Here is a 27,569-nt window from a genome sequence, read left to right on the forward strand (position 1 = left end):
ATCAGGGCTAATAGTGTACCGCCTACAAGATGCTGGTTCATACAGGCAATACAAGGGATAACAAGTACAAAATACGGAAAAACATCATCAGAGGTTATCTGCTCACAGACATTCCGGTTGTGTTTTGTGAGGATTAAAGTCAGTAGTACCATTAAATTACTATGCTGATGGGTAAATGCTCATATGTTCCACTTAGCATGTGGCAGGGACCAACTAGAACAAAGGGAAGCAAACCTCACATCAAGTGACAATGGAAGCAAGAGACGTTTTCTGCAGGCTGGGCATAATTATTACTGGCAGCTTATTTTTGGGCATTATTGCCACTACAGGATAATAAAGTTATAGATGGCATAATAATGGACTGCTGACGTTATTGGGTGTTATTGTTGGAACATTACTAATGAAGACCTTACATGGCATGCATACTACAGGCGGCATACTGTTGGATATAACTGGTACTGCTGGCAAACCTAGCACTGTTGATGGTGATTTTACCATTGAGAGTTCACAGCTAAAGTGGCTTATAATAATAGTATTAGAATGCCTGTTCTCTTTAGTGGGGATCCCAATCAAGAGGTGAGTGGGGTATTGTGTACTTCATTTGAAAGAAAAATAAATATGGAAGCTCTACCTTACATAATAAGCAAATAAAGGAGAAAACCCCCACATAAAACACTATCCCTGTAGAAATTCATGCCCATTCAAACCAGATCAAATGTAGGTGTAGTGTTTATATTTTTTGCAGACACCCCACAGTAAATCTGAATCACAGTTCTGATGTTATTGTTAAACAAGCTATTGCAAATTAGCAATTAATTTATCCACCCACTCAAAAGCCTTGTACCAATTCATACAGCTCATTAAGTGTCCAACTATTTGTGCTAATCGTGCCTTGTAAACCAATAATTGGATGCCACATTTACTGCAAAGAGGAATGCATTCCCTTTAAGCTTAAATTTCACAGGATAAAATACAACAAACAAATCCACACGTTTACCAAGCAACTCCCAGTGTGTAATACCCAACGCCATGCAATTCAAGGGGTTAATGACAACAGCACTGAGGTCATGGTTTTGACCAGAGTAGTCCGGTTTATTCCCACAATCCAAAAATATACAAAAAGGTTAATTGGCTCCGAAAAAATAAAATACAATAAAAATTAACCCTAGCGCATAAGTGTGTGCATGTACATGTGTTTAGGGCAGATTAGATGAGCCAAGTGTCTCTCCTCTCTGCCGTCAAAATTCTATATTTCTAAAAAACAACAACAACAACAACAACAACAACAACAACAACACACAAATGCAATATTAGGAGAAGATACACACACACATTATATGTGCATGTTTGTTTGTTTTTTAAATAAATGATACACTGCACACAGGTGCATTTTTAACTGTTCTGCTGGCACTTGGAGAGGACATAATCTCCAAGAGTCTGGTATACAGCTCTCCCCATGTTGTAAACGGGACCAGAGTCAGGGACCCTTTTACACCAAGCTGTTACCTGGATTGCCCCTCCAAGAACCTGGTTATTGCGGCAATGTAAAAGGGGTATAACACTGGTTATGAGGGCCCAGGTAGGCCCCTGGGTCTCCTGTTATGTACCACTAATTGTCGCTATGTGCTACTATTATTAAAAGTAGTCTAGTTTACTTCAACAATCCAAATTCAAGTTACACAGAAAAGCATCCTGAAACGGAAAAATAAAACTAATTTATGGAACACAGAAAACACAGCCCCTTACGTTTTTGGTTTTTGTGCAAGAGCTCCTACTACTGTATATAAACCAAATACACGTCAGACTGCACACACCTACATTTGCAGATACTCTAGAACAGGTGTGAGTAATGGGGGTCATTCAGGTGCACCTGCGCTATCATGCGGGTCCTGTGACTTTAGAAGCAGGATGACAGTAGACTATCAGTGATTGACAGTCTGCTGCCATTCGGGGTGCAGTGATGGCCTCTGTTTGTCGAAACGGAGGTGTGTCGTCGCCGTTTAGGGGGAGGGAAAAGGTCAGGGATCTCTATCGTAGGACGGATACTTTCCTAGCCTCTGCGACGGGTGCTGTAAGCTACTTAATTGTGGGAGAGAGATCAGATTCCAAGAAAGCAGCTGTGATAGTAATTCTAACCACACCTGAATGAGCCTCAATAAATGGCCCTCCAGCTGCTGTAGAACTACACATCCCAGCATGCTGTGACACAGTTTTGCTTTTGGGCAATGCTACAACTGTTACAGGGCATGCTGGTCAGACTGTGTAGTTTAGCAGCAGCTGGAGGGCCGCTTATTGCCCACCCCTGCTGTAGAAAATATGCAGAATGGATACCGTAACCGAGTGAGTGAGGGGACATCTGAATTGTCTTTATCACTTGCATCTCTTATGTGTTTGATTAATGTTTTTTAATTTGTTTTAACAGTATTTAGACAAAAAATATTTTTCAAGAACAGTGCTACTGGAAATTCTAATATGCTTCTAGTTAAAAAGAATTGATATGAGGATGACCCTGAGCTGCTGTAGAATAAGCTGCTGGTTTTTGACCCAAATCATCCAATTCCGCAGAAGCTGCCTTCTTGGCCCTCATATACTGTATATCATATACAAGTACTCATCTGTAAAAACACTGGCACTTGTGCAATAGTGTATAACCTTACAGAAGAACATTGGAACTTTCATAAAGGAGCTTTAATGACTTTGGGCACAGGGATAAAATGCTGCATGACATTAGCTATTCCAACTGCCAAACTCACCAAAGTCAAGTCTGTCTTTTTGGTTTCTCTGAAGTAGTCCCAGCAGCAAGTCTGACAGATATGTAGAGGTTTCTGTAGGTATGCTGCAATAAATCATACAAGCATTGTAACTAATAAAAGGTATATGGAGAATAATTAACACATCAAATCAAAGAAAATTCAACAGGGCATATTTACTAAGAGTCTGTTTGGGTTTTAATTCAAAACCGATGGGCCATAATCGGATCACCATGGTTCATAATCAGATGGGCCATGATCGGATGGGCCATGGATCACCAGCGTTTTGGACCGTCAAAATACAGCATTTACAAAGCATTGGTTATGGCTGTAATTTGCAATCTGCCACCAATGTCCATCAGTTACGAAGCCCCTATTGCGTTGCAAATAAAATTAGAATTCGCCATTAATCTGCGGCAGATTTAACGCACTGCACAGATCATACTAATGCTTTGTTGTGTTAAAACATATTTATAAACAGTCAAATTCAAGACCACAGAGGCTGGTTGTCATTTTGGGGGCGAACCTCACCCTTTTTTTTGTCTGTTTTTCATTTTACAGTTTTTAACAATTTTCAACACAACAAAGCCCGCACAGATCATAGTGATCTTTGCAGAGCTTCACATCTAGTTGCCTGCCAGAGGTAGGACTATTATTTGGCAGGTTTCCCATTGAATGTTGATTTCTAAAGCCAGTGATTAGTAAATTTGGGGTTTCTATTCTTCTAGGTAAAAAAAATAAGAATTTACTTACCGATAATTCTATTTCTCATAGTCCGTAGTGGATGCTGGGGACTCCGAAAGGACCATGGGGAATAGCGGCTCCGCAGGAGACTGGGCACAAAGTAAAAGCTTTAGGACTAGCTGGTGTGCACTGGCTCCTCCCCCTATGACCCTCCTCCAAGCCTCAGTTAGGATACTGTGCCCGGACGAGCGTACACAATAAGGAAGGATTTTGAATCCCGGGTAAGACTCATACCAGCCACACCAATCACACCGTACAACTTGTGATCTGAACCCAGTTAACAGCATGATAACAGAAGGAGCCTCTGAAAAGATGGCTCACAACAACAATAACCCGATTTTTGTAACAATAACTATGTACAAGTAATGCAGACAATCCGCACTTGGGATGGGCGCCCAGCATCCACTACGGACTATGAGAAATAGAATTATCGGTAAGTAAATTCTTATTTTCTCTAACGTCCTAGTGGATGCTGGGGACTCCGAAAGGACCATGGGGATTATACCAAAGCTCCCAAACGGGCGGGAGAGTGCGGATGACTCTGCAGCACCGAATGAGAGAACTCCAGGTCCTCCTCAGCCAGGGTATCAAATTTGTAGAATTTAGCAAACGTGTTTGCCCCTGACCAAGTAGCTGCTCGGCAAAGTTGTAAAGCCGAGACCGCTCGGGCAGCCGCCCAAGATGAGCCCACTTTCCGTGTGGAATGGGCTTTTACAGATTTTGGCTGTGGCAGGCCTGCCACAGAATGTGCAAGCTGAATTGTACTACAAATCCAACGAGCAATCGTCTGCTTAGAAGCAGTAGCACCCAGCTTGTTGGGTGCATACAGGATAAACAGCGAGTCAGATTTTCTGACTCCAGCCGTCCTGGAAACATATATTTTCAGGGCCCTGACTACGTCCAGCAACTTGGAATCCTCCAAGTCCCTAGTAGCCGCAGGCACCACAATAGGTTGGTTTAAGTGAAATGCTGAAACCACCTTAGGGAGAAATTGAGGACGAGTCCTCAATTCTGCCCTGTCCGTATGAAAAATTAGGTAAGGGCTTTTATAGGATAAAGCCGCCAATTCTGATACACGCCTGGCTGAAGCCAGGGCTAACAGCATTACCACTTTCCATGTGAGATATTTCAAGTCCACAGTGGTGAGTGGTTCAAACCAATGTGATTTTAGGAATCCCAACACTACATTGAGATCCCAAGGTGCCACTGGAGGCACAAAAGGAGGCTGTATATGCAGTACTCCCTTGACAAACGTCTGAACTTCAGGAACAGAAGCTAGTTCTTTTTGGAAGAATATCGACAGGGCCGAAATTTGAACCTTAATGGACCCTAATTTGAGGCCCATAGACAGTCCTGTTTGCAGGAAATGCAGGAATCGACCCAGTTGAAATTCCTCCGTAGGGGCCTTCCTGGCCTCGCACCACGCAACATATTTACGCCAAATACGGTGATAATGTTGTACGGTTACATCCTTCCTGGCTTTGATCAGGGTAGGGATGACTTCATCCGGAATGCCTTTTTCCTTCAGGATCCGGCGTTCAACCGCCATGCCGTCAAACGCAGCCGCGGTAAGTCTTGGAACAGACATGGTCCCTGCTGGAGCAGGTCCTGTCTTAGAGGTAGAGGCCACGGGTCTTCCGTGAGCATCTCTTGAATTTCCGGGTACCAAGTCCTTCTTGGCCAATCCGGAGCCACGAGTATAGTCTTTACTCCTCTCCTTCTTATGATTCTCAGTACTTTTGGTATGAGAGGAAGAGGAGGGAACACATACACTGACCGGTACACCCACGGTGTTACCAGAGCGTCCACAGCTATTGCCTGAGGGTCCCTTGACCTGGAGCAATATCTGTCCAGTTTTTTGTTGAGGCGAGACGCCATCATGTCCACCTTTGGTTTTTCCCAACGGTTTACAATCATGTGGAAGACTTCTGGGTGAAGTCCCCACTCCCCCGGGTGAAGATCGTGTCTGCTGAGGAAGTCTGCTTCCCAGTTGTCCACTCCCGGAATGAACACTGCTGACAGTGCTATCACATGATTTTCCGCCCAGCGAAGAATCCTTGCCACTTCCGTCATTGCCCTCCTGCTTCTTGTGCCGCCCTGTCTGTTTACGTGGGCGACTGCCGTGATGTTGTCCGACTGGATCAATACTGGCTGACCCTGAAGCAGAGGCCTTGCCTGACTTAGGGCATTGTAAATGGCCCTTAGTTCCAGGATATTTATGTGAAGTGACGTTTCCATGCTTGACCACAAGCCCTGGAAATTTTTTCCCTGTGTGACTGCTCCCCAGCCTCTCAGGCTGGCATCCGTGGTCACCAGGACCCAATCCTGAATGCCGAATCTGCGGCCCTCTAGGAGATGAGCACTCTGTAACCACCACAGGAGAGACACCCTTGTCCTTGGAGACAGGGTTATCCGCTGATGCATTTGAAGATGCGATCCGGACCATTTGTCTAGCAGATCCAACTGAAAAGTTCTTGCGTGGAATCTGCCGAATGGAATCGCTTCGTAAGAAGCCACCATCTTTCCCAGGACCCTTGTGCACTGATGCACTGACACCTGGCCTGGTCTTAGGAGTTTCCTGACTAGGTCGGATAACTCCCTGGCTTTCTCTTCCGGGAGAAACACCTTTTTCTGTACTGTGTCCAGAATCATCCCTAGGAACAGCAGACGTGTCGTCGGAATCAGCTGCGATTTTGGAATATTTAGAATCCATCCGTGCTGTCGTAGTACTATTTGAGATAGTGCTACTCCGACCTCTAACTGTTCTCTGGACCGTGCCCTTATCAGGAGATCGTCCAAGTAAGGGATAATTAAGACGCCTTTTCTTCTAAGAAGAATCATCATTTCGGCCATTACCTTGGTAAAGACCCGGGGTGCCGTGGACAATCCAAACGGCAGCGTCTGAAACTGATAGTGACAGTTCTGTACCACAAACCTGAGGTACCCTTGGTGAGAAGGGCAAATTGGGACATGGAGGTAAGCATCCTTGATGTCCAGAGACACCATGTAGTCCCCTTCTTCCAGGTTCGCTATCACTGCTCTGAGTGACTCCATCTTGAACTTGAACCTTTTTATGTAAGTGTTCAAGCCTTTCAGATTTAAAATGGGTCTCACCGAGCCGTCCGGCTTCGGTACCACAAACAGCGTGGAGTAATACCCCTTTCCCTGTTGTAGGAGGGGTACCTTGATTATCACTTGCTGGGAATACAGCTTGTGAATGGCTTCCAATACCGCCTCCCTGTCGGGGGTAGACGTTGGTAAAGCAGACTTCAGGAACCGGCGAGGGGGAGACGTCTCGAATTCCAATTTGTACCCCTGAGATACTACCTGCAGGATCCATGGGTCCACTTGCGAGTGAGCCCACTGCGCGCTGAAATTCTTGAGACGGGCCCCCACCGTGCCTGAGTCCGCTTGTAAGGCCCCAGCGTCATGAGGACTTGGCAGAAGCGGGGGAGGGCTTCTGTTCGTGGGAAGAAGCTGTCTGTTGCAGTCTTTTTCCCCTTCCTCTGCCCCGGGGCAGATATGAGTGGCCTTTTGCCCGCTTGCCCTTATGGGGACGAAAGGACTGAGCCTGAAAAGACGGTATCTTTTTCTACTGCGAGGTGACTTGGGGTAAAAAGGTGGATTTCCCAGCCGTTGCCGTGGCCACCAGGTCCGATAGACCGCCCCCAAATAACTCCTCCCCTTTATACGGCAATAATTCCATATGCCGTTTGGAATCCGCATCCCCTGACCACTGTCGCGTCCATAATCCTCTTCTGGCAGAAATGGACATCGCACTTACTCTTGATGCCAGAGTGCAAATGTCTCTCTGTGCATCTCGCATATATAGGAATGCATCCTTTAAATGCTCTATAGTCAATAATATATTGTCCCTGTCCAGGGTATCAATATTTTCAGTCAGGGAATCCGACCAAGCCACCCCAGCACTGCACATCCAGGCTGAGGCGATTGCTGGTCGCAGTATAACACCAGTATGAGTGTATATACTTTTAAGGATATTTTCCAGCCTCCTATCTGCTGGCTCCTTAAGGGCGGCCGTTTCTGGAGACGGTAACGCCACTTGTTTTGATAAGCGTGTGAGCGCCTTATCCACCCTAGGGGGTGTTTCCCAACGAGCCCTAACCTCTGGTGGAAAGGGATATAGTGCCAATAATTTTTTTTGAAATTAGCAGTTTTTTGTCGGGGGTAACCCACGCTTCATCACACACTTCATTCAATTCATCTGATTCAGGAAAAACTACGGGTAGTTTTTTCACACCCCACATAATACCCCTTTTTGTGGTACTTGCAGTATCAGAGATGTGCAAAACCTCCTTCATTGCCGTGATCATGTAACGTGTGGCCCTACTGGAAAATACGTTTGTTTCTTCACCGTCGACACTGGAGTCAGTGTCTGTGTCTGGGTCCGTGTCGACCCACTGAGGTAACGGGCGTTTAATAGCCCCTGACTGTGTTTGAGACGCCTGGACAGGCACTAACTGAGCTGCCGGCTGTCTCATGTCGTCAACAGTTTTCTGTAACGTGCCGACACTGTCACGTAATTCCTTAATTACGGCCATCCATTCAGGTGTCGACTCCCTAGGGGGTGACATCACCATTATAGGCAATTGCTCCGCCTCCACATCATTTTCCTCCTCATACATGTCGACACACACGTACCGACACCCAGCACACACACAGGGAATGCTCTGATAGAGGACAGGACCCACTTAGCCCCTTGGGGAGACAGAGGGAGAGTTTGCCAGCACACACCAGAGCGCTATATATGTATAGGGACAACCTTACAATAAGTGTCTATCCCTTATAGCTGCTTATATCTGTTATTTTGCCAAATAAGTGCCCCCCTCTCTTTTTTACCCTGTTTCTGTAGTTGCAGGATGCAGGGGAGATTCTGGGAGCCTTCCTACCAGCGGAGCTGTGTGGGAAAAATGGCGCTGTGTGCTGAGGAGATAGGCCCCGCCCCCTTCACGGCGGGCTCTTCTCCCGCTTTTTTCTGGAAAACTGGCAGGGGTTAAATACATCCATATAGCCCAGGAGCTATATGTGATGTATTTTTTGCCAAATAAGGTAAATTCATTGCTTCCCAGGGCGCCCCCCCCGAGGGCCCTGCACCCTCAGTGACCGAAGTGTGAAGTGTGATGAGAGCAATGGCGCACAGCTGCAGTGCTGTGCGCTACCTTATGAAGACAGGAAAGTCTTCTGCCGCCGATTTATGGACCTCTTCTTGCATCTGTAAGGGGGCCGGCGGCGCGGCTCCGGGACCCATCCATGGCTGGGCCTGTGATCGTCCCTCTGGAGCTAATGTCCAGTAGCCTAAGAAGCCCAATCCACTCTGCACGCAGGTGAGTTCGCTTCTTCTCCCCTTAGTCCCTCGATGCAGTGAGCCTGTTGCCAGCAGGTCTCACTGAAAATAAAAAACCTATTTAAACTTTTACTCTAAGCAGCTCAGGAGAGCCACCTAGATTGCACTCTTCTCGTTCGGGCACAAAATCTTAACTGAGGCTTGGAGGAGGGTCATAGGGGGAGGAGCCAGTGCACACCAGCTAGTCCTAAAGCTTTTACTTTGTGCCCAGTCTCCTGCGGAGCCGCTATTCCCCATGGTCCTTTCGGAGTCCCCAGCATCCACTAGGACGTTAGAGAAATAAGAATTTACTCACCGGTAATTCTATTTCTCGTAGTCCGTAGTGGATGCTGGGAACTCCGTAAGGACCATGGGGAATAGCGGGCTCCGAAGGAGGCTGGGCACTCTAGAAAGATTTATGACTACCTGGTGTGCACTGGCTCCTCCCATTATGACCCTCCTCCAAGCCTCAGTTAGGACACTGTGCCCGGACGAGCTGACATAATAAGGAAGGATTTTGAATCCCGGGTAAGACTCATACCAGCCACACCGTACAACTCGTGATGCTATATCCAGTTTGACAGTATGAAAACAACTGAGCCTCTCAACAGATGGCTCAACAATAACCCTTTAGTTAGCAATAACTATTTACAAGTATTGCAGACAATCCGCACTTGGGATGGGCGCCCAGCATCCACTACGGACTACGAGAAATAGAATTACCGGTGAGTAAATTCTTATTTTCTCTGACGTCCTAGTGGATGCTGGGAACTCCGTAAGGACCATGGGGATTATACCAAAGCTCCCAAACGGGCGGGAGAGTGCGGATGACTCTGCAGCACCGAATGAGAGAACTCCAGGTCCTCCTCAGCCAGGGTATCAAATTTGTAGAATTTTGCAAACGTGTTTGCCCCTGACCAAGTAGCTGCTCGGCAAAGTTGTAAAGCCGAGACCCCTCGGGCAGCCGCCCAAGATGAGCCCACCTTCCTTGTGGAATGGGCATTTACAGATTTTGGCTGTGGCAGGCCTGCCACAGAATGTGCAAGCTGAATTGTACTACAAATCCAGCGAGCAATAGACTGCTTAGAAGCAGGAGCACCCAGCTTGTTGGGTGCATACAGGATAAACAGCGAGTCAGATTTTCTGACTCCAGCCGTCCTGGAAACATATATTTTCAGGGCCCTGACAACGTCTAGCAACTTGGAGTCCTCCAAATCCCTAGTAGCCGCAGGCACCACAATAGGCTGGTTCAGGTGAAACGCTGACACCACCTTAGGGAGAAACTGGGGACGAGTCCTCAATTCTGCCCTATCCATATGGAAAATCAGATAAGGGCTTTTACATGATAAAGCCGCCAATTCTGACACTCGCCTGGCTGAAGCCAAGGCCAATAACATGACCACTTTCCACGTGAGATATTTCAGATCCACGGTTTTTAGTGGCTCAAACCAATGTGATTTTAAGAAACTCAACACCACATTGAGATCCCAAGGTGCCACAGGAGGCACAAACGGGGGCTGAATATGCAGCACTCCTTTCACAAATGTCTGAACTTCAGGTACTGAAGCTAGTTCTTTTTGAAAGAAAATCGACAGAGCCGAGATCTGTACTTTAATGGAGCCTAGTTTTAGGCCCATATTCACTCCTGCTTGCAGGAAATGCAGAAATCGACCTAGTTGAAATTTCTCTGTTGGGGCCTTTTCGGCCTCGCACCATGCAACATATTTCCGCCATATGCGGTGATAATGATTTGCCGTAACATCTTTCCTGGCTTTAATAAGCGTAGGAATGACTTCTTCCGGAATACCCTTTTCCTTCAGGATCCGGCGTTCAACCGCCATGCCGTCAAACGCAGCCGCGGTAAGTCTTGGAACAGACAGGGCCCCTGCTGTAGCAGGTCTTGTCTGAGCGGCAGAGGCCACGGGTCCTCTGAGATCATCTCTTGAAGTTCCGGGTACCACGCTCGTCTTGGCCAATCCGGAACCACGAGAATTGTGTTTACTCCTTGCCTTCTTATTATTCTCAATACCTTTGGTATGAGAGGCAGAGGAGGGAACACATAAACCGACTGGTACACCCACAGTGTCACTAGAGCGTCCACAGCTATCGCCTGAGGGTCCCTTGACCTGGCGCAATATCTTTTTAACTTTTTGTTGAGGCGGGACGCCATCATGTCCACCTGTGGTTTTTCCCAACGGTTTACCAGCATCTGGAAGACTTCTGGATGAAGTCCCCACTCTCCCGGGTGGACGTCGTGTCTGCTGAGGAAGTCTGCTTCCCAGTTGTCCACTCCCGGAATGAACACTGCTGACAGTGCTAGTACATGATTCTCCGCCCATCGGAGAATTCTTGTGGCTTCTGCCATTGCCATCCTGCTTCTTGTGCCGCCCTGTCGATTTACATGGGCGACTGCCGTGATGTTGTCTGACTGGATCAGCACCGGCTGGTGTAGGAGCAGGGATTTTGCTTGACTTAGGGCATTGTAAATGGCCCTTAGTTCCAGAATATTTATGTGAAGGGAAGTCTCCTGACTCGACCATAGTCCTTGGAAGTTTCTTCCCCGTGTGACTGCCCCCCAGCCTCGAAGGCTGGCATCCGTGGTCACCAGGACCCAGTCCTGTATGCCGAACCTGCGGCCCTCTAGAAGATGGGCACTCTGCAGCCACCACAGTAGAGACACCCTGGTTCTTGGAGACAGGGTTATTAAGCGATGCATCTGAAGATGCGATCCGGACCATTTGTCCAACAGGTCCCACTGAAAGATTCTGGCATGGAACCTGCCGAAGGGAATTGCTTCGCAAGAAGCTACCATCTTTCCCAGGACCCGCGTGCAGTGATGCACCGATACCTGTTTTGGTTTCAGGAGGTCTCTGACTAGAGATGACAACTCCCTGGCTTTCTCCTCCGGGAGAAACACTTTTTTCTGGACTGTATCCAGAATCATACCCAGGAACAGTAGACGTGTCGTCGGAACCAGCTGTGACTTTGGGATATTCAGAATCCAGCCGTGCTGGTGCAGCACTTCCTGAGATAGTGCTACTCCCACCAACAACTGTTCCTTGGACATCGCCTTTATTAGGAGATCGTCCAAGTACGGGATAATTAAAACTCCCTTTTTTCGAAGGAGTATCATCATTTCCGCCATAACCTTGGTAAAGACCCTCGGTGCCGTGGACAGTCCAAACGGCAGCGTCTGGAATTGGTAATGGCAATCCTGTACCACAAATCTGAGGTACTCCCGGTGAGGATGGTAAATGGGGACATGCAAGTAAGCATCCTTGATGTCCAGGGATACCATGTAATCCCCTCGTCCAGGCTTGCAATAACCGCCCTGAGCGATTCCATCTTGAACTTGAATTTTTTTATGTATGTGTTCAAGGATTTCAAATTTAAAATGGGTCTCACCGAACCGTCCGGTTTCGGCACCACAAATAGTGTGGAATAGTAACCCCGGCCTTGTTGAAGTAGGGGTACCTTGATTATCACCTGCTGGGAATACAGCTTGTGAATTGCCGCTAGCACCGCCTCCCTGTCTGAGGGAGCAATCGGCAAGGCAGATTTTAGGAACCGGTGGGGTGGAGACGCCTCGAATTCCAGTTTGTACCCCTGAGATACTATTTGAAGGATCCAGGGATCCACCTGTGAGCGAGCCCACTGATCACTGAAATTCTTGAGGCGGCCCCCCACCGTACCTGGCTCCGCCTGTGGAGCCCCACCGTCATGCGGCGGACTTGGAAGAAGAAGCGGGGGAGGACTTTTGCTCCTGGGAACCTGCTGTTTGTTGCAGCCTTTTTCCCCTACCTCTGCCTCTGGACAGAAAAGACCCGCCTTTTCCACGCTTGTTTTTCTGGGTCCGAAAGGACTGAACCTGATAAAACGGCGCCTTCTTAGGCTGTGAGGGGACATGGGGTAAAAATGCTGACTTCCCAGACGTTGCTGTGGAAACTAGGTCCGAGAGACCATCCCCAAATAATTCCTCACCCTTATAAGGCAAAACTTCCATGTGCCTTTTAGAATCTGCATCTCCTGTCCACTGGCGAGTCCATAAGCCTCTCCTAGCAGAAATGGACAATGCACTTACTTTAGATGCCAGCCGGCAGATTTCACTCTGTGCATCTCTCATATATAAGACTGAGTCTTTGATATGGTCTATGGTTAGCAGGATCATGTCTCTGTCTAGTGTGTCAATATTTTCTGACAGTTTATCTGACCACGCAGCGGCAGCACTGCACATCCATGCTGACGCAATAGCTGGCCTAAGTATAATGCCTGAGTGTGTGTATACAGACTTCAGGATCGCCTCCTGCTTTCTATCAGCAGGTTCCTTGAGGGCGGCCGTATCCGGAGACGGTAGTGCCACCTTTTTAGACAAACGTGTGAGAGCTTTATCCACCCTAGGAGGTGTTTCCCAACGTGACCTATCCTCTGGCGGGAAAGGGAACGCCATTAGTACCTTCTTAGGAATTACCAATTTCTTATCAGGGAAAACCCACGCTTCTTCACACACTTCATTTAATTCATCTGATGGGGGAAAAACTACGGGTAGTTTTTTCTCCCCAAACATAATACCTTTTTAGTGGTACCTGTATTTATATCAGAAATGTGTAACACCTCTTTCATTGCCTCAATCATGCAGTGAATGGCCTTAGTGGGCATCAGGTTAGACTCATCGTCGTCGACACTGGTGTCAGTATCAGTGTCGACATCTGCGTCTGCGATCTGAGGTAGCGGGCGTTTCAGAGCCCCTGATGACCTGTGAGACGCCTGGACAGGCACGAGCTGAGAAGTCGGCTGTCCCACATTTGGCATGTCGTCAATTTTCTTATGTAAGGAGTCTATACGTGCACTCATTTCTTTCCATAAGCTCATCCACTCAGGTGTCTGCCCCGCAGGGGGTGACATCCCTTCTAAAGGCATCTGCTCCGTCTCCACATCATTATCCTCATCAAACATGTCGACACAGCCGTACCGACACACCGCACACACACAGGGAATGCTCTAACAGAGGACAGGACCCACAAAAGCCCTTTGGGGGGACAGAGTGAGAGTATGCCAGCACACACCAGAGCGCTATATAATGCAGGGACTAACTGAGTTATGTCCCCTATAGCTGCTTTTTCTATATAAATGTATACTGCGCCTAAATTTAGTGCCCCCCCTCTCTTTTTTACCCTTTTCTGTAGTGTAGACTGCAGGGGAGAGCCAGGGAGCTTTCTTCCAGCGGAGCTGTGAGGGGAAAATGGCGCCAGTGTGCTGAAGGAGATAGCTCCGCCCCTTTTCCGCGGACTATTCTCCCGCTTTTTCCTATATTCTGGCAGGGGTATTTTCCACATATATAGCCTCTGGGGCTATATATTGTGGTATTTTTGCCAGCCAAGGTGTTATTATTGCTTCTCAGGGCGCCCCCCCCCCCCCCAGCGCCCTGCACCCTCAGTGACCGGAGTGTGAAGTGTGTGTGAGGAGCAATGGCGCACAGCTGCAGTGCTGTGCGCTACCTTGGTGAAGACTGATGTCTTCTGCCGCCGATTTTCCGGATCTCTTCTTGCTTCTGGCTCTGTAAGGGGGACGGCGGCGCGGCTCCGGGACCGAACACCAAGGCTGGGCCTGCGGTCGATCCCTCTGGAGCTAATGGTGTCCAGTAGCCTAAGAAGCCCAAGCTGGCTGCAAGCAGGCAGGTTCGATTCTTCTCCCCTTAGTCCCTCGCTGCAGTGAGCCTGTTGCCAGCAGGTCTCACTGAAAATAAAAAACCTAATTTCTATACTTTCTTTCTAAAGGCTCAGGAGAGCCCCTAGTGTGCATCCAACCTCGGTCGGGCACAAAATCTAACTGAGGCTTGGAGGAGGGTCATAGTGGGAGGAGCCAGTGCACACCAGGTAGTCATAAATCTTTCTAGAGTGCCCAGCCTCCTTCGGAGCCCGCTATTCCCCATGGTCCTTACGGAGTTCCCAGCATCCACTAGGACGTCAGAGAAAAAAAAATACCTACGTATGATGGTGAGCTGATATTCTAAAGTCAATGGGGTAATTCAGAGTTGATCGCAGCAGCAAATTTGTTAGCAGTTGGACAAAACCATGTGCACTGCAGGGAGGGCAGATATAACATGTGCAGAGAGAGTTAGATTTGGGTGGGTTATTTTGTTTCTGTGCAGGGTAAATACTGGCAGCTTTATTTTTACACTGAAATTTAAATTTCAGTTTGAACACACCCCGCCCAAATCTAACTCTCTCTGCACATGTTATATCTGCCATAACCCCCCCTCCCCCCGCACTGCACCTTGTTTTGCTCAACTGCTAACAATTTGCTGCTGCGATCAACTCTGCATTAGGCCCAATGGCCCTCATTCCAAGTTGATCGCTCGCTAGCTATTTTTTGCAGAGCAGCGATCAGATAGTCGCCGCCTCTAGGGGAGTGTATTTTCGCTTTGCAAGTGTGCGAACGCTTGTGCAGCCGAGCGAGACAAAAAAGTTTTTTGCAGTTTCTGAGTAGGTCTGAACTTACTCAGCCCTTGTGATCACTTCAGCCTGTCCGGTCCCGGAATTGATGTCAGACACCCGCCCTGCAAATGCTTGGACACGCCTGCGTTTTCCCTTCCACTCCCAGAAAACGGTCAGTTGATACCCATAAACTCACCCTTCCTGTCAATCTCCTTGCGATCGGTTGTGCGAATGGATTTGTCGCTAGAAGCCTTGCACAGCAACAATGCTGTTTGTACCTGTACGACGCGCGTGTGCATATGCATGCGCAGTAGTAACCTGATCGCTGTGCTGCGAAAATCTGCAGCGTGCGATCAACTCGGAATGACCCCCAATGTCCCCAGCGGATTTGCCTTTAGTAAACCAGCGGATAGCAAACCCAAATCAGATATACGCCTACTTACAGAAACCATAAAGGTCAAGTAATTCCGACAAAACTTAAAGGACCACAAAGCTAAAACTAGTTAGCGCACTGAAACAAATAAAATATACAAGTGACATTCACAAAAATATATGTGATAAGTTGCAAAATAATTGTCAGAATTAAATACATATGGTAACGTGTTTTATGCTCAATGCCACCCTCTATAAATACTTAGAACAAGTACCTTTAAATATAATTATTGGGCGAACACTGTTTTGAAACTGTAAAGCACTTGTGTCACATTAAAGAAGATCAGTAAAATTACCTTGGAACTAGGTTCTTATTCTTTTCATAAAACAGTCTCAAATCCTGAGGACTATTTGCCTATGATAAAAGAAATGGTAAACAATTGGTACAAGCAACATCTACCATGCAACTCGGCAACCCCCCCCACAAAAAAAAAAAGTAAGATAGATTATGGGGCTCATGTGGAGTTGGGCACGGTTTGCTGAAATGCCAACATTTGCTGATTTCCGCTTAATAAATACCAAATAAACTATGCAAAGAGACTGTAGCACACACACTTGTGATATTAACAGTATGAGTGGTAGACAGTATGGTTGGTGTAATGGTTAGCATTACTGCCTCGCAGCCCTGAGGTCATGGATTTGATTACCACCATGGTCCTAACTGTGTGGAGTTTGTGTATTCTCCCCATACTTGCGTGGGTTTCCTCTGGGAAGCCCGGTTTCCTCCCACAATCCAAAAATATACTGGAAGGTTAAATGGCTCCCATGTGAATGGTCAAATATTCTCTGTAAAGCACTGCGGAATATGTGTGCGCTATATACATAACTGGTAATAAATAAGAAGGGATCTCAGCCAATCAGAAAAGTCTGCCAAATGTCATCATCAGTATGTACTGGCACTGGGGACTGTGCACCCCCAAGTGACGTGACTCCTGGCAGATGCTAATGTGTTGTGGTTCTGTAAGGCTTGGTACACACTTGACAATGCGCATAAGATGTGACATCGTCAAGTGAAAAGATATCTGACATACACACTGAACGATATCAACAGTGACGGCATCCACTCACATCCAGGTGCATGTAGTCTTGTCGAATATCTTTAGACTTCAAGGCTGGAACTAAAGATATTAGCGAGAGTGTACATCGTTAACGATATATTGTATACACACTGGACAATTTGAACGATATATTGTCTGATCTGCCAGTTCGGACGATATATCGGGTGCATATGGTCAAGTGTGTACCCAGCCTAAGGGACATTTCTGTACTCATACAGTGCTTGCACATTGTCCTCTACTGCCTGTTCAAGCACATAAAGGATCCAAATCTATATAGGCATAGATGCAGGAGAATGTTTTATGCATATTTGCAATACACAGTGCACCATTTTATCCTATGTTATGCTATTTGTTAAGTGTTGTTTGGTGCATTTTGCACCAGAAAAGAAATGGTTACACCCAACTGATATCAGTCTCACTATCTGCAGATGAACAAATGAGCTCATTTTTATAGTAAGACGTTAGACTATGGCGTAATCAAAAGTAATTATCTGATTGCATTTATTATGAGATATAGCTTCTTGGAAAACCATATATATCATCATGACCTAAGCCAACAGGAATTTATCAGCGGAGTTTCATCTATCTAACAATATATTTAAATGGTGTGCAATCTGACAAGGTGGTGAAAGCATAAAATCCATTGAAACACAATATGATAAAGTCAATTAGCATTCCGTGGTCATCTGCACAATGCTGTGGAATTATAAGCATCTCTAACGGGCTCATCCATTCTAATAATTTTAGGATTTCCTGTTAAATTGTGTCACTGATAAACCGCTGGTATCTGAGAAATAGGACTACATTATCTGAGGCTCCTGTAAACGGTATTCTCAATTTATACTAAACTGCGAGCTCTGCTAGTAGAAAGGTTTCACATCTGCCATGTAAAATATACTTTATATTGCAAGACACAAAAGATATATTTACATTACAGTAACGATTATGCTGTATGTAGAGAAGACGTCAATTGATACAGAGATCCCTATGTACGTTCTTGCTTCCATAGGAAGTGAACTACCCACATAAAATAAATGTAGCCATAAGGAGGATGACAGTTACCTGGAAAGGAGGCTTGCCAACCAGACACTGATAGATGACAGTGCCTATGCTCCACAGGTCTGCCTTTGCGTCATAGTGCTGCGACATGATAACCTCCGGAGCCTGGAATGCAAAGCAGACCGCACTGTTTGTATATAGATCAAATTGCCATTAGGCATCCACACATACAGAAACAAGTAAATCTCTTATTATTTGCTTCAGAAAAATAGTTCTAGTGTAACGCTTCTTTAAATTTGTTGTTACATGTTCGTTACCGAATCTGTTGTGATTTGTTTAACACATTTCACATAATGAAAGATCTGGCGCTTAGCATACATCAATGGAAAATAGGGAGGGTACTCTATTCATCTAATCTTTATTTACACAGTGACAGAATTTGGAAGGGCATCTAATACAGTAGTCAAACGTAAATACTATACATTAAAAATGAATTTAAAGGTCAGGTGCTCCATATTTTCTTGAAGTTAGATATTCCCTTTAATTTTAATGTTTCTGCAGGAAACCGAAACACTGGCAGATAATGGTAAATATAAAAAGGCAACACAACAACAGGAGAAACAAACAGGAGATTAAATAATACAAAAAAGAAACTGCTAAGGAAAGAGTACTATACTATGAGCAAATGTAAACGCCACAAAAAACATATACAGATAGAGCAAAATCCAAAACATTCAACTGAATTCAGGAGAGTCCAAGAATAGTGTTAGCTCAGTTTAAGGACAAATAATGGGTTTATTGCCAGATTTTAAACCATAATTCGTATCTTCATATTTTTTTCCCACTATGTGCAATCTATATGAATTATGAGAAGCAGAGTAATCCCAATTACCTGGAAGTAACTAGCTTGATCAGTCATTTACATGGTCTTTGGTATGGTGGCATAGAAAGCGATGTGACCAACAGATTACTGAACGTTTTGCTTTGAGTAGCTCAGGGGATTAGGTATATGACTTAATTCAAGAGTAAATAACTGGGCAGGTCAATGTATACCATGAAAGCAGTGACAAACCACTCATCAGCTCTTTTCCATGGCCAAAGTAGAGATTCTATGATTATGACAACATTTTATCACCCTAGACTCTTCCCATTCCTCCTCCACTATACACAGTCCCTTACACAATAAAACAAACCATTTATAAATTATTTGTAGCCTACCAAGTACTTTTTGTTGAAATGTAGCGTTTGTGAGTAGAAATATGAAATTTAGAGAGGAACAGTATATACAGCATTAAGACATCTGTGGTGCAAATTCATGTACCAGATACTAGATGTTTGTCAAATAAGCTCACAGTGGAAAGCTCGGAGTTTAATGCCCATAGCTATTCAAATGTCAGGCCATTTAGCTATGGGGTAAATCCGCAGCTAATGCGCATTAACCAATGATTCTAGGTTAAGTACCCAAAATCTATGGGTTACCCTGCGCTACAAGTCCCTCAGAGTGAATTTAATGCATATTTTTCCTTGCAGCTCCTGAGGATGAGAGGAAAAATAGATAAGCGTTAAGTGCACCCTCTGGGGCTTAACACGCAGTGATTCAGTGAATTAAAGCTGCCATCAAGGTTTATAGAAACATTACCATACAATGTTCTGTATATAAACCCTGTGTTCTTTGATAACAGGATTCTGAGAATATAGCAATCAATCTTATGTGAGGTAACCCGTTACCATCAGACAGGTCATAGTGACCCTAATCATAAAGCTCATGCAGTTCTCTGTAGAAGTATTACATGTCACAGTGTATCCATTGTGACACTGAAGTTAGCAGAGGAAAGTGGTCAAACAAACACAAGACAATGTTGTGACTGTCCCATGAATGGCTACACAAAGGAATGTCCCTACAGTAGATCGTTTGCCTTCTCTGATCCTGCATATCTTGCATTATATTTTTTGAAGACTTGCTTACCGTTTAGCACTTGCACAAAATGTATACTTTCTTAGCTGATCACAAACATACTGTAACTCTTAGTTCAACTTTATACTACAAAACCACAATACAGCAGTCAAGCATGATGCCATATATACCTAAACATACAGACTATTTAGGACAGTGTGTGTCCTGTACATTAGTGTGGGGGGGTCAGTATGAAATACCTACAATCAAAATCCCGACAGTCGAAATCCCGACAGCAATTGACCGACAGTCAAAATCCCGACATGGACAAAATACCGTCATGTAAAATGCCGACAGGTCAAAATGCCGACAGAAGTTTTTCCCTTTCATTTTTTGTGTATGCCGACATAGGTCGACATGGACACCATATAAGTGTACCGCCGCGCTCGCCATGCTTCGGGCACGGTGCCTCGCTGCACTTGGCACACTATTATATTCCCCCTCCAGGTCCACTGGGATGGTAAAGTATGAACATGCGAGTTTCAATGAAAAACTCATGTCGGCATTTTGACCTGTCGACATTTTACATGTTGGTATTTTGACCTTGTCAGTATTTTAAATGTCGGTATTTTGACAGTCGGTCAATTGTTGTCGGCATTTTGACAGTCCGGATTTTGATTGTCGGTAAATTGAGTGCATCCCAGTGTGGAATAATACAGGCTTTCACACTAGCATTCTTGGTGGGTAGGATAGAAGAACATCAATTATTTTAATTTAAACGTTAAATATTGCTTAGTAACAAACACATTCATTAGATACATGAATTTCAATCAGCTGTTGTCATCTTGGAGCAAGGTGTGTGGTATCTTCACCACATAAATCAATTTACAGAACATGAGCTGGGGCCTCTATGGTTGCTGTAAGGTGAAGTTGCAATACAGATCACAAGAAGAGAGCAAGCCCATTATCTGTGGTGAAACGTGTTTGGGACATTACCCACCCTAGTTTGATCTATCTTAAGCATACGCACGGTGGAATTTTAACTACCGATCCAGGGGGTAATTCAGACCGGATTGCTCGCTAGCTTTTTTTGCAGCATTGCTATCAGGTCAGAACTGTGTATGTGCCACAATGCGCAGGCGCGCCACACGGGTACAACGCGGATCGGCGCTCAGCGATGGGTTTGTGTGAAGAATCCATTTGCACAGGCGATCACAAGGTGATTGACAGGAAGAAGGCGTTTGTGGGTGTCAACTGACTGTTTTCAGGGAGTGGTTGGAAAAACGCAGGCATTCCCAAGCGTTTGCAGGGCGGGTGTCTGACGTCAATTCCGGTCCCAGACAGGCTGAAGTGATGGCATCGGCTCAGTAAGTCCTGGGCTACTCAGAAAGTGCACGAGATCTTTTTGTACCGCTCGGCTGCACATGCGATCACACACTTGCACAGCTAAAATACACTCCCCGGTGGGCGGCGACTAAGCGAATGCAGGACTGCAAAAAACAGCTAGCAAGCAATCAGGTCCGAATTACCCCCATGGACAATATAGTCTATATCAGTAGTAGACATAGTGCATATCGCACTGTGTGTATACAGCTTGGGATGCAGATGTGCGCTCCCGTGGGGTCGGCCTTGCAAGTAAAAATAGACTGTGCAGGCAGGTCAATTTTGACTATAGAGTGTACAATCTAGTACATTGTACAGTGAAAACTGACCATAGCAAAAATCCCCCTGAGCCAAAACCGCAGTGTGTATAGTCAATATCAGTGGATTTTGGCTCTAGGGTGATCAAGGGAAATTGCATAGTGCAAATCTGCGACATAGGCAGAATCGCACCGTGTGTATGCCCCTTAACTTAATTCTGGATTATTATTTTTTTACATATTTCTTATAAATATTTTTTTCATTTTCATCCTTTTATATATTTTATCTTTACAATTTTTTGCCTGTATATTTAGCAGTTCACTTTTTTATATATTCTACTTGTAACGTTTTTTTCCACTCTTATTACTAGCATTATTTAAATGACCTATCACTTCCTTAGTGATCTGCATTATTCAGTAAAACTTGTCTATAACCATCTCCTCCAATGTAAATCCCACTGACATTTACCTACATGAAATAGCACTGTTAGCCATTATAAATCATACCCCTAGTTTCAAACTTCTATCCACCTGCTCCTCCCACCCTGCAAACCATAATCCCCAACACTTCTTATAACCGAGATCAATCTGGTTCTCTACCAACCAAATTTAAGCAATTCACTCTGCTGCCTGTTCATTTGTAACTCTATTAATCCAGTATAATTATTACACTCAAATCTTCAAACCTATTTGTCCATCTAGAACCACACCCTGACCCAATAAACGTCTACAGCAGGGTTTCCCCAACCACGGTCCTCAGGGCACACCGGCAGTTCAGGTTTTAATGATAGCCATACTTGAGCTTAGGCTTCTCCTTTTGCTTCCATTTTACTTTGTCTATTAACACTATTACATTCAACCTTTTCCACTCCAACTTACATAAGCTTCCACTCCCACTAACTGTCTACTCGTTCTTCAGCTTTACTCTCCCTTTTTTACTCAGTCTTTGTCCCTTTGTCTCCATTTCCTCATCTTTTTTTTGTACATCCATCTAAGTAAAGGAATATATTAGAATCATACATAAAACTTAAGTTTCTGCTCAGCCTCTTAATTACCTCTTGACTGGTAAATCATCTATATTGCATCTTTCCCCACCATACAGACCATTGGTTCCAACATACCAGATGCAGTGCAACATATAGCAAAGTATCTTAATTTACGTCCGTAATTAAGGAATGTCACTCACCATGTACATCGGGGATCCACACAACGTTGCAGCCATCATGTTGCTTTGCAAATAACGTGCAAAGCCAAAGTCCGCTGAAATATAGAAAGGAAAAATAAAACAACAACAATATGTGTATGTTTCAAATACATCAGAATTAACGGTTGGCTTTAAAATGAAAATCACAATTTATTCATGCAGCAGAAATTTTGGACCCAAGAAAAATCAAGTACAACAGGAGAAGCTGAGCATTATGGGTGTACAAAGGGTTGACAATTACAATTTTTGCTACTGTATGGTCTACTAAGGTCATTTAAAACGCGGAGCAAACCTTAAGCACTTAACTGGCACGGTCATATCACATGCAACCACGCCGCCCCACTGTGTGACCCAGTCTTCCACAAGGAGGTATGTTCTGCAGATGTGCATAATATAATATTTAAAAGAATACTTTTTAAACTATGTTAAATTTAAAAAAAAACAAAAATAAGAATTTACTTACCGATAATTCTATTTCTCGGAGTCCGTAGTGGATGCTGGGGTTCCTGAAAGGACCATGGGGAATAGCGGCTCCGCAGGAGACAGGGCACAAAAAGTAAAGCTTTAGGATCAGGTGGTGTGCACTGGCTCCTCCCCCTATGACCCTCCTCCAAGCCTCAGTTAGGTACTGTGCCCGGACGAGCGTACACAATAAGGAAGGATTTATGAATCCCGGGTAAGACTCATACCAGCCACACCAATCACACTGTACAACCTGTGATCTGAACCCAGTTAACAGTATGATAACAGCGGAGCCTCTGAAAAGATGGCTCACAACAATAATAACCCGATTTTTGTAACTATGTACAAGTAATGCAGATAATCCGCACTTGGGATGGGCGCCCAGCATCCACTACGGACTCCGAGAAATAGAATTATCGGTAAGTAAATTCTTATTTTCTCTATCGTCCTAGTGGATGCTGGGGTTCCTGAAAGGACCATGGGGATTATACCAAAGCTCCCAAACGGGCGGGAGAGTGCGGATGACTCTGCAGCACCGAATGAGAGAACTCCAGGTCCTCCTTAGCCAGGGTATCAAATTTGTAGGATTTTACAAACGTGTTTGCCCCTGACTAAATAGCCGCTCGGCAAAGTTGTAAAGCCGAGACCCCTCGGGCAGCCGCCCAAGATGAGCCCACCTTCCTTGTGGAATGGGCATTTACATATTTTGGCTGTGGCAGGCCTGCCACAGAATGTGCAAGCTGAATTGTATTACACATCCAACTAGCAAAAGTCTGCTTAAAAGCAAGAGCACCCAGTTTGTTGGGTGCATACAGGATAACAGCAAGTCAGTTTTCCTGACTCCAGCCGTCCTGGAACCTATATTTTCAGGGCCCTGACCACATCTAGCAACTTGGAGTCCTCCAAGTCCCTAGTAGGCGCAAGACACCACAATAAGCTGGTTCAGGTGAAACACTGACACCACCTTAGGGAGAGAACTGGGGACGAGTCCGCAGCTCTGCCCTGTCCGAATGGACAAACAGATATGGGCTTTTTTGAGAAAAAAACCACCAATTTGACACTCGCCTGGTCCAGGCCAGGTCCAAGAGCATGTTCACTTTTCATGTGAGATGCTTCAAATCCACAGATTTGACTGGTTTTAAACCAATGTGTTTTGAGGAATCCCAGAACTACGTTGAGATCCCACAGTGCCACTGGAGGCACAAAAGGGGGTTGTATATGCAATACTCCCTTGACAAACTTCTGGACTTCAGGAACTGAAGCCAATTCTTTCTGGAAGAAAAATCGACAGGGCCGAAATTTGAACCTTAATGGACCCCAATTTGAGGCCCATAGACACTCCTGTTTGCAAGAAATGCAGGAATCGACCGAGTTGAAATTTCTTCGTGGGGCCTTCCTGGCCTCACACCACGCAACATATTTTCGCCACATGTGGTGATAATGTTGTGCGGTCACCTCCTTTCTGGCTTTGACCAGGGTAGGAATGACCTCTTCCTGAATGCCTTTTCCCTTAGGATCCGGCGTTCCACCGCCATGCCGTCAAACGCAGCTGCGGTAAGTCTTGGAACAGACATGGTACTTGCTGAAACAAGTCCCTTCTTTGCGGCAGAGGCCATAAGTCCTCTGTGAGCATCTCTTGAAGTTCCGGGTACCAAGTCCTTCTTGGCCAATCCGGAGCCATGAGTATAGTTCTTACTCCTCTACGTCTTATAATTCTCAGTACCTTAGGTATGAAAAGCAGAGGATGGAACACATACACCGACTGGTACACCCACGGTGTTACCAGAACGTCCACAGCTATTGCCTGAGGGTCTCTTAACCTGGCGCAATACCTGTCCCGTTTTTTGTTCAGACGGGACGCCATCATGTCCACCTTTGGTAATTCCCAACGGTTTACAATTATGTGGAAAACTTCCCCATGAAGTTCCCACTCTGCCGGGTGGAGGTCGTGCCTACTGAGGAAGTCTGCTTCCCAGTTTCCATTCCCGGAATGAAACACTGCTGACAGTGCTATCACATGATTTTCCGCCCAGCGAAAAGTCCTTGCAGTTTTTGCCACTGCCCTCCTGCTTCTTGTGCCGCCCTGTCTATTTACGTGGGCGACTGCCTTGATGTTTTATCCCACTGGATCAATACCGGCTGACCTTGAAGCAGAGGTCTTGCTAAGCTTAGAGCATTATAAATTTACCCTTAGCTATATTTATGTGGAGAAAAATCTCCAGACTTGATCACACTCCCTGGAAATTTTTTCCTTGTGTGACTGCTCCCCAGCCTCTCGGGCTGGCCTCCGTGGTCACCAACATCCAAAACTGAATGCCGAATCTGCGGCCCTCTAGAAGATGAGCACTCTGTAACCACCACAGGAGAGACACCCTTGTCCTTGGATATAGGGTTATCCGCTGATGCATCTGAAGATGCGATCCGGACCATTTGTCCAGCAGATCCCACTGAAAAGTTCTTGCATGAAATCTGCCGACTGGAATTGCTTCGAAGGAAGTCACCATTTTTTTACCATGGCCCTTGTGCAATGATGCACTGATTTTAGGAGGTTCCTGACTAGCTCGGATAACTCCCTGGCTTTCTCTTCCGGGAGAAACACCTTTTTCTGGACTGTGTCCAGAATCATCCCTAAGCACAGGAGACTTGTTGTCGGGATCAGCTGCGATTTTGGAATATTTAGAATCCACCCCTGCTGTTGTAACAGTATCCGAGATAGTGCTACTCCGACCTCCAACTGTTCCCTGGACTTTGCCCTTATCAGGAGATCGTCCAAGTAAGGGATAATTAAGACGCCTTTTCTTCAAAGAAGAACCATCATTTCGGCCATTACCTTGGTAAAGACCCGGGGTGCCGTAGACAATCCAAACGGCAGCGTCTGAAACTGATAGTGACAGTTCTGTACCACGAACCTGAGGTACCCTTAGTGATAAGGGCAAATTTGGGACATGGAGGTAAGCATCCCTGATGTCTCGGGACACCAGATAGTCCCCTTCTTCCCGGTTCGTTATCACTGCTCTGAGTGACTCCATCTTGATTTGAACCTTTGTAAGTGTTCAAATTTTTTTAGATTTAGAATAGGTCTCACCTAGCCTTCTGGCTTCAGTACCACAATATAGTGTGGAATAATACCCCCTTTTCTTGTTGTAGGAGGGGTAATTTAATTATCACCTGCTGGGAATACAGCTCGTGAATTTTTTCCCATACTGCCTCCTTGTCGGAGGGAGACCTTGGTAAAGCAGACTTCAGGAGCCTGCGCAGGGGAAACGTCTCGACATTCCAAACTGTACCCCTGGGATACTACTTGTAGGATCCAGGGGTCCTGTACGGTCTCAGCGTCATGCTGAGAGCTTGTCAGAAGCGGTGGAACGCTTCTGTTCCTGGGAATGGGCTGCCTGCTGCAGTCTTCTTCCCTTTCCTCTATCCCTGGGCAGATATGACTCTTATAGGGACGAAAGGACTGAAGCTGAAAAGACGGTGTCTTTTTCTGCAGAGATGTGACTTAGGGTAAAAACGGTGGATTTTCCAGCAGTTGCCGTGGCCACCAGGTCCGATGGACCGACCCCAAATAACTCCTCTTCCTTTATACGGCAATACACCTTTTTGCCGTTTGGAAACTGCATCACCTGACCACTGTCGTGTCCATAAACATCTTCTGGCAGATATGGACATCGCACTTACTCTTGATGCCAGAGTGCAAATATCCCTCTGTGCATCTCGCATATATAGAAATACATCCTTTAAATGCTCTATAGTCAATAAAATACTGTCCCTGTCAAGGGTATCAATATTTTTAGTCAGGGAATCCGACCAAGCCACCCCAGCTCTGCACATCCAGGCTGAGGCGATCGCTGGTCGCAGTATAACACCAGTATGTGTGTATATACTTTTTATTATATTTTTCCAGCCTCCTGTCAGCTGGCTCCTTGAGGACGGCCCTATCTATAGACGGTACCGCCACTTGTTCTGATAAGCGTGTGAGCGCCTTATCCACCCTAAGGGGTGTTTCCCAACGCGCCCTAACTTCTGGCGGGAAAGGGTATACCGCCCATATTTTCTATCGGGGGGAACCCACGCATCATCACACACTTCATTTAATTTATCTGATTCAGGAAAAACTACGGTAGTTTTTTCACATCCCACATAATACCCTCTTTTGTGGTACTTGTAGTATCAGAAATATGTAACACCTCCTTCATTGCCCTTAACGTGTGGCCCTAATAAGGAATACGTTTGTTTTTTCACCGTCGACACTGGATTCAGTGTCCCTGTCTGTGTCTGTGTCGACCGACTAAAGTAAACGGGCGTTTTAAAACCCCTGACGGTGTTTTTGAGACGTCTGGACCGGTACGAATTGTTTGTCGGCCGTCTCATGACGTCAACCGACCTTGGCGCGTGTTGACATTATCACGTAATTCCCTAAATAAGCCATCCATTCCGGTGTCGACTCCCTAGAGAGTGACATCACCATTACAGGCAATTGCTCCGCCTCCTCACCAACATCGTCCTCATACATGTCGACACACACGTACCGACACACAGCACACACACAGGGAATGCTCTGATAGAGGACAGGACCTACTAGCCCTTTGGAGAGACAGAGGGAGAGTT

General features: G+C 45.7%; 1 protein-coding gene across 4 annotated transcripts in view; it reads right to left on the reverse strand.

Moving 5' to 3' along the window:
• ULK2 (unc-51 like autophagy activating kinase 2) overlaps positions 1-27,569 on the reverse strand; it is a 194,424-nt gene that overhangs the window by 87,359 nt on the left and 79,496 nt on the right. For all 4 annotated transcript variants that reach the window (XM_063954005.1, XM_063954004.1, XM_063954007.1 and 1 more), the window contains 4 exons: positions 22,482-22,555; positions 17,825-17,926; positions 16,001-16,059; positions 2,754-2,836 (listed from right to left, as the gene is read on the reverse strand). In XM_063954005.1, coding sequence (XP_063810075.1) covers positions 2,754-2,836; positions 16,001-16,059; positions 17,825-17,926; positions 22,482-22,555 — 318 coding nt within the window. The remainder of the gene's footprint in view (positions 1-2,753; positions 2,837-16,000; positions 16,060-17,824; positions 17,927-22,481; positions 22,556-27,569) is intronic.

Source organism: Pseudophryne corroboree, chromosome 2 (assembly GCF_028390025.1).
Source record: "Pseudophryne corroboree isolate aPseCor3 chromosome 2, aPseCor3.hap2, whole genome shotgun sequence".
In the NCBI taxonomy this organism is placed as follows: domain Eukaryota; kingdom Metazoa; phylum Chordata; class Amphibia; order Anura; family Myobatrachidae; genus Pseudophryne; species Pseudophryne corroboree.